The 8540-nt window shown below is 42.5% G+C and overlaps 1 protein-coding gene across 1 annotated transcript in view; it reads left to right on the top strand.

Annotated features, from left to right (window-relative positions):
* The first annotated feature begins 1491 nt into the window (after positions 1-1491).
* ANO6 (anoctamin 6) overlaps positions 1492-8540 on the top strand; it is an 80338-nt gene continuing 73289 nt past the window's right edge. The window contains exon 1 of the mRNA XM_067297985.1: positions 1492-1579. Coding sequence (XP_067154086.1) covers positions 1492-1579 — 88 coding nt within the window. The remainder of the gene's footprint in view (positions 1580-8540) is intronic.

The following is an 8540-nucleotide window of genomic DNA, read 5'->3' as shown; positions in this document are numbered from 1 at the left end:
GCATTAAATCATCCTGTTTTGTAATTGCTGGCCAAGATGGAGGTGAGGACAACTTGTCTCACCCACAAAACAGTGAATTGTCTTGAATACTTCAGTAAAACTCTAGAGATGGACTCTTTATCTTATTCAGTCCTTGAGCCTTCCCCCTCCAACTTCTGCCACCTTCTCCAGATAACTTTGCCAGTATTCACTGACTCTTATTATATACGTGGGTTCCACATTTTTAGGAGTATCTAGTGATTGTGAGTTCTTCAACTTCTGGGTGCATAATTTGACATACCTTAAGGAGATATGACCTGATTTTCAGAAGGGGAACAAATGGAAAAAAAAACAAAGAAATCTTTGTAAAATCTTTGTCATGGATGCTGTTAGGAAAAGCTGTTCTCTGATTAGTTTTAAGATGGCATTTGTGTCATTTATGATATGATATGGTCATGAATATGAATTCCATGATATGATCAGCTGCAAAAAGGGAACAATGACCACAATGATTAATATAGTGTTTTATTTACTTTCTCCTTTTACTCATTTAGGATGTTATTAATAAAATAAGTAAAGCGCCTGTTTACAGTGCATTATTTTTTAATGGTCTCTGCCTTTATCTGCCCAAAATCAATAAAAAAGCAAGGCTTTGTCTTCTCCCTGTTCTGACAGCTACAGGTAAATTACCTGTTAGAAGGTGACAATGATGCAAGGACTAAAGGGTATATCTGCTTCTAGTCTTTAATCACATCTAGCACTCATCTTTTCTGAAGTTAAGCCACTTCAGGCGGGAGCTGTACAACGCATACAGCAACGGGACGCAAACGCGCAGGCCTCCGTGGGACGGCTCGGCAGCCACACACAGCCGTGACGAGGCTCAACTGGAGGCCGACCAGCTCCAGCCCGGGCCAAGGCCGGGCAACGCCGTCCCCGCGCGCCTCCCACGCGGTGGCGACAGCCCGGGTGCCCGCAGGATCCAGATGTGGCGTCTCCTCGGGAGTCCCCGGCGGCTCCCATTCCGACTCTCTCAAAGAAGGTTTCTACTTCTTTCTATGCCTCCCTGCGGGGCGGGGTGTGCAACACCGGGCTCCCGTCCCCAAGGGCCACCACAGCCCTTCAAGGCACGGCGCTGCCAGCCGGCTGGCAGGGGAGGCCGGCCCCGGCAGGGACACGCCTCCCCCCGCCCCCGGGGCACGGCGGCAGCCCGCCGCCCACCGAGGGGTCCCGGCCGCTCGCCGGGCCGCTGCCGCCGCCCCTCGGCTCGGCCGCCGCCCCCGAGCAGCGCCGCCGCCGCCTCCCCCCGCGGCGCCTGCGGGAAGGTGGCGGCGGCCGGCCCGCCCGCCCCTCGCCGCCGGCTCCGCCGCGCGCCCCGCGGCCCCAACGGCCCCAACGGCCCGCCCCGCCCCGCCCCGCGCGGCCCCACGCGCCCCGCGGCCGCCTGCGCTGCGCCCTGCCTGCCCGCTGCGCGGCGAGGACAGCTCGGCGCGGGCGGCCGCAACTGTGGGAAGGATGAGCGTGGAGAACCAGGATGTGCTGCTGGACCTGGAGGAGGAGGAGGAGGCGGCGGAGGAGGAGGAAGATGAGGATGGGGAGATCGGTGAGTGAGTAAGGAGTTGGGCCGGGGCTCGCGGGGAGGGCACGGCGGGGCTGCCCGCCTCGGGAAGTTGCTCCCGAGTCGACGGAGCCGGTGCTGAGAGGCACCTGCCGGGCGCGTCGCTTCGTGCCGCGAGCGGCAGCCGGGCGGCAGCGAGCCCCTGCGCGGGCAGCGTGCCCCGGGCCAGGGCAGCGGCGGCAGCCGGCAGCGCGCCCGGGCTGCGGCTTGAGCCTGCCCTCGGCAGCGGACCTCCGTCTCCTGCACGGCGGATGGTCTTCCGACGGAAAAAACGTGATGTGTGCCCGACGGGTTTCACCACGAAGCCCTGTTCCTCCCTTCCTACTATCAGTACGTGCTAGTGGGCAAACTTTACCTGCCCGCTTCCCTCTTTTGGGAGAAGCGCGTTAGATGGCACCGAAGAAGCGCTCTGCGGTAAGCAGGAAGGGAGAGGTCGGTGGTGTCGCCGAGCAGAGGCACAGTCTGTTCCAGGCTGCCTCCTCGCTTTGGAAAATGAGAAAAATGCCATTTCCACAGCACGCCCCCGTGCACTCGGCATCCCCCGAGCCTGAGGAAACCCGGCTGCCGCCCTCTGCTTCACGGCACAGCAGCTTGCTCTCCCCTATCTGCAAGGGCTGCATGTCTTACCGTGACAGCCAAGCAAAGGAGAGAAGAAAATGACCCCCCCCCCCAAAAAAAAAAAAAAGAAAAGAAAAAGGACAAGAAAGGGAGAAAATCGCCAAAGCGTAGAAAGATAGAAATTCTGCTGGAAAAAATGCATGCTGTGTCTGCCAGAAATGCAGAAGAAATGCCCGGAGTGTTTGAAGTTCAAAGAGAGTGCACGATAGTCGTGTACCAAGAGCAAGCAGCCTAGGACAATTACTTTTGTGTTTACTGTGGGAATGGATTCTGTTAAATTATTTCCAGAAAACAGTCAAAAAGGGCTAGTTCTCAGATGGTTCAGACTGAAGGGATCTATTCATGTCAGTAAAGAGACAGTGTTTTACATCAGTTCAGAAGCTGTTTCCAACTAGAATACCCGAGTTATTCTGAAGCCTTTTGTTTCTGCTTACTTGTTAAAATATAATAAACAAGGAATGCAGACAACTGTCAGTTAGACAAGCAAGTAGAAGATAGATTTGTATATATAAATTTCATCAAATAAATAGGCTTCCTGCTCATTCTTGTTCACAAGGTTGTGAATAATTTTACTGACAGGTACAGAATTTTGGTAATTTTTTGAATATTGAGACTGAACTTCTGTACTTGTTAAAAAATCTAGTGACATTAACTCTCTCTGATACTCTTGTTGCCTTTAAATACTAATCCTTAATAATGGCCACTACAGTTTGTCTCTTTTATTCAGTTAGTTCAGTCCAAAAGCGTATAAAGTTTGAGCCTCACCCAAGGTCTGTGGAAATCAGGGAATGTCTTTTCTCCAACATTACTAGCCTATGTTTTAGATGCTGTGGGAGTATCCTTTGGTTTATAGTAATAGTCCAGAGACAAATTCAGTTTTCCATAGGAAGTGAGACAGAGGAATTGACTCCATTCCCCTAATTAAGGGGTGGATCAGCACTGCAATGTATTAATCACCACATGCCTTTTCCTTTCCATTCTTTACCCCAGAGAACAACTAAACTTTTTTCCTACTCATGACTCTGTATCAGATTTGGGGTTGGTTCAGTTCCCAAAGCCAGCTAACCATGAGCTGCATGTTATGTTTGCAGGATACAGCAGTGTGGATCAACACAGTATGTGGTAAACTTGGCTGAAAACTGAGCAGTAATGGTTTCGTAAGTTGTCATGCAAATAAATTTTACTGTACAGCTCTGTCACGTTTGCTGTTCTGCCTTGCGTGGGTAACAATCTCAAGGTTTTTAGATTAGCTATAGAGATAATTACAGGAGAGCTAATTTAATCTGAGAAACTTGTAGATCATCCATTTGCCTCCAGTTTTATTGTACCACTTGCATCTACATTTTTACCAAGAAAGCCATCTCTGCTTCAGTAAATAAGTAGGGCTTCTTTTGGGCTCTTTCCAGTTCAATTCAAGATCAGTCCCAAACCCACATAGCTCATCAGGAAAACATTATTATGGCACATCAAAATTTGTAGTCATAGCACACAAAAGGAGTGCTCTGGCTTGCATTGGCATGTAACTGCTTTTGGTTATCCACGCTGATGAGTAGCAGACCTCTCATGTCAGAAGCAGACTTAGGCAGGAGTCCAAAGAAAGAGCAGGACTCATGAATTCAAATCCGCAGCAAAGCACCATAACCACTCTGCCATACATAGCTTTGAAATTGATTGTTTCAGCCAGAGATTTTTTTCTGAAGGAAAGATATCTTGTCCCCAAACTAGGTTTTTAAACAAGTTGAAAGAAACATTTTTTCCAGTGCTTAACAAGATGGGCAACTTTTATTTTGGAGTCAAACTGTTTTCAAGAGGATTGTTACATTAGTGACATCAATTTGTTTCTGAGATAATCTAGTTACCAGGCAGAAGTGGTGGGAAGGACACTGAGCTATGGTTGCCACAGGAGTTAAAATTCTCCAAATGTATTATTTTCTGCCTAAAAACTGTCAGACAGTTCCATAAACTGCAAAATTTTTCTTTCCCTGGTGCCAAATCTCATACTACATCTAAATTAGTTTGCTTATGTGTTGGGATTTACAGAATATCTGAGTGCTCTCTCCAAGAGAATTAACGTCTGAAGACAGTAACAGAGTCATATATTCTTACTAGCCGTTCTGCATAAAACACTTTTCCTTGTGATATTATGTTAGCACCTTACTAACTCTTTGTTATCTTGGTTTTGCACAGATGTAACTTCTAGTTGTTATCCTTGAACCTTGAGTTCCATCTTCCTGTCTTATGAAACTGCTGCAATAATCACTGAAACCTCTTTTGTAGATGACCAGTTTATGGATGTCCACATGCTTAGGTTTTTCTTGTCATGCCATCCAGATACTGTGCTGTTGAGGAGTTCGGGTCTTCTTTTTGAAAAGTATTTCATGCTATTGTTTATGCATTTTTGCCAGCTACTAGTTCAATTGTTTCCAGCAATTTCTTACTTCATTTTCTGAACAGTTGTTTTCTTTCTTTATTAGCAGTGATATTTTTGTATTTGTGGCTTATTTGCTTTGACTTCCTGTCTGTTTTTGAATCCATCACATTAATCTTAGTCTTTAACTGAAGTCTAATGTAAGGTGACACAATCTGGCGCTGCTGCTGAAATAGGAAGCCCTGCCCTCTTCCTATCTTGACTTGCCCATTCCCAGCCTCACACTGCCCTGTCCTTTACACCAAACCAAATGTTCTGCATGGTGAACTGTCCAGGTTGGATTTTATCTGGTGTATATCTCCAGTTTGGTTCACTGCACAGCACACAACTGTGTGTGCTGGCATGTGGGAGGAGGTGACATGGCCAGAAGCAGGGAGGATGTGGCAATGAACAGGCAGGCTAAGCAGGAGGATGGACTGGTTATTTCAGTGCTAGTTTATGCAAGTAAAATTATTTGTGGAATTGCAGCCTAAAATCATTTGTGGGATAGCATTCTTCTCCAGCCTCTTTTCTTCCAATTTTGTGCGGCTCACTGTTCAATGGGCATCTTGTCCTAAGGGGTGATGTTGTAATACAAATGGTGAAGAACAGACATAGCTATTCTTCACCTCATTACTTTTGCTCACTGTTCTGTTCTCCTCTGCTTGCTTCCTCATGACACGTGCTGAATTTTATCATATTGCCTTCTCAGAGCTTCTAATTGGTCCTACTAGCTTCATTAACTTGACTTGCTTCTCATTTTCACCCTGCAAATGTTATTGATATCATACACTGTACTCCAAACTGAACATACTGTATACTGAAAGTGTTCTACAGATTACTCCAATATATGCATTAAGGGTTTTGTAAAATGGTCAGTTACATATAAAAGTATTCTAAAGCCAAGGAAAAGTCTAAATAGTTAAGATTCCTTGACTGAAAAATGAAGTTAACTTTGTCCTGCAATTTATTAATTGTAATTTCCCCAACTGCGGGATGTTTAAAATTGGTCTACTCAGCAGCAGGTGCATGTATCTGATAATTTTCTAACATGCAAGGATATGTAAGGAGATGTTAAAAAAAAAAAAAGAATTTCTGAAAGGACAATACCTTTCCTTTCATACCTTATTCTATGATAAGCAGGACTGCCCCAGTCCACTCTTGTCACACCTGGTTTTCTTAAGTTTTTCTTCTCTGATTTGTAATCACAATAAAAATTATTGTGGCACATTTCAGTCACCCACTGTCCTGAAGAAGACTGTGGGATGGATATGTCTGATAAGCTGAGAATCAAAAATTTCTACTCCCCAGTTCTAAACTCAGTTGACTACACCATTCTAGTTCGTATGTGAAGACAGACAACTTTGCATGCTAGAGTTTGATCTCTCTTTTTTTTGGTCTTCTGTGAAGCAGAACTTATTGTATATGTGCATTTAGCAGACAAAGAACATAAGTAAGTAGGAACATAGACTCACTGTCTTATTTATTCTGATTTACAATTGAGGCTGCAGGAAAATCTTCATCATGAACCAGGACTGTATTCTACCGAGCCATATACAAATCCAGAATGAAAATACTAGCCTGTAATGCTGTTGAAATTTTAACTACCTCTCATGCCTCCATGTCCTTCCTCATATCTCTGTTACCTAATGGTTTACATACATTTCTTTCTCCCTTCTTACTTCAGTCTTCTTACTTTCTGACTCTTTCCACCCATTTCCCTTTCACTGAATCCAAACTACACACAAGTAACAGCCTTGTTACTGAGTATGACCGTATTTGAACAGCTGTGCACCACTGGTACCACTCACTTTAACTGTGATTTAATGATTTTTCTACAAAAAATCATAATATACATAATACAAAAATCAAAATACATTTAGAGTATAAATATTTAACTACAATATAATTACTGTTTTGTAGCTGTTTATAATTCATAAACTCTGGAGGAGCTCATAAAATTTTAAGAATCAGATGGGAATTCGGGAGAATTTGCAAGATTTTTCTCTTTTTAAACTTCTTGTACTTTGAGAGTATTCTTTGTTCCTAGATGTAACATTTCAGACTTAACTGTACTGAGCATGTGAGTTCAGTTTACAGATAAGTCTTCAGTCTGTAGGACTGAATTGTTATCGGCCATTGTACTAACTTGTGTCATTTGTACAACTTTAATAGTAATAATTTTGTATCTTCTCCTGGTTATTGATCAAGTGATTAATTTTGTCAGATGTATATCACAGGTGATTCCTTAAAGTTTTATCTTTGTTTACACATCTCACAAGTTCTTTTAAAAGGAAAACCACCCTATGAACCATTACGCTAAACATGCTAGATTTTTAAATTACTTTTCAAGCATTATCATTTTCAGAAAAAGAAAATTTATCTAAAATTGGTATGTAGGAAACAATCAGGCTTGCGTTATATGGTACAGGACTCCTGGCTAGTAGTTCCATAGTGTCACACTTACTGAAAGTAATGCCATCGAAAAGTCACTATCAAAAAGTCACAAAAAATGTTAATGCACTACTATTAGTTGATTTGCAACTTATGCAGTATATCAAATTTGTGGTAGAGAGCTTGAATTTCAGGAGACCAGAGACATGAAAGGGCTGATCTGTGAATGGCATAACAGAGTTTGTGCCAGCCAGTGGGTCACATGATCCTTCGAGAGGATTCAGAAAGCAGTCTAGATGCTTTTAAATCATTGAAAGTATTTTTATTGTCAAGAGCAACAACAATTTCACTTCCCTCGTATTTTTACCTTACAGTGGTAATAGAGACCATCTGCCTTGAAAACACAGGCAGAACAAGTAAATGGGCTAGGTTTGTTGTAATAGGTTTTAATTCTTCCATAACATAAGAGATCATGAAAACATCTTGCTTGCCATAAAGAATCATCAATCTAAAAACAATGAAAAATACAACTCTAGCTTTTTGGTAATGCTAGTTCTTAACATATTTTTTTTTGTTTAGAAAAAAATTGTGAGGTCCAAAAATCAGAAATCAGTCCCAAACAGTAGGCATATGTGGAAGCCACAATCTTATCTGTTTTATTAGTCTCAGACGGGTTTACAAAATATTTGCTCAGATGTAACTTACATGATTTTTGATATTTTTGCTTGTATATATATGGGAAAGGAGATGGCGGATGTGATATTTTACTATATATATTGCAGGGAATATTCTATGAATATAACATTTTGAAAGAACTCATCAAATTCTCAAGATTAGTTATAAGCTAGTCTGTCCACAGAATTGAAACTCTCTTTTGGGCCCTGTCAAAAGGAGGATGTTGGCTCAAGAAAACGTTTATTAACAGGAAATGACAGGTGCTGTTCTATTAAATTAAGTCAGTTTTATAAACTATAGTAACCATTAAAAAACAAGTGATGAGAGTACATCATCTTCAACAGTAAGAGTCTGATAAAACATAAATGGACCTTTCAAAATTAATTAAATGTGGTTTATGAATAAGACCTGTTATTATAAGCATGGAAAGTTCATCTAAGTTGTTATCATTTAAATCACCTTATCTTAGTATTTCTTGGTATTTGTCGTTTCCTAGAAAAGGATGGGTCGCATGCTGTGGCAATAAGGTGTAGTTTGCCACTAGACATGTGGCAAGCCCCAAGGGGGAACTGATACTAAAGCTGATGTTCTTGCCACACTGAAAAAACAACAGAAGGGTGATTTTGCACAAGAACAATTACCTTTCATAAATTACATAGTCTTTGTAATGTCTTCCAGCTTTTCCCTTAGAAAGAAAGCTGGATTTTTTTTCCTTTATTGTTTTGTAGTTTGAGACGGTACATTCTGTACCCCACTAAAAAAGTCAAATAAACATTAGCCTGAGCTTGGGATTAACTAGGGTAGGTCAGAAAAGAGTTGTTCATTTTTATAGCATTAGGTAAAGGTAATGAA

The sequence above is a fragment of the Apteryx mantelli genome, chromosome 1 (genome assembly GCF_036417845.1).
Source record: "Apteryx mantelli isolate bAptMan1 chromosome 1, bAptMan1.hap1, whole genome shotgun sequence".
Classification (NCBI taxonomy): Eukaryota; Metazoa; Chordata; class Aves; order Apterygiformes; family Apterygidae; genus Apteryx; species Apteryx mantelli.
Note: the sequence above shows the minus strand (reverse complement) of the source record. Positions and strands in the feature narration are given on the sequence as shown.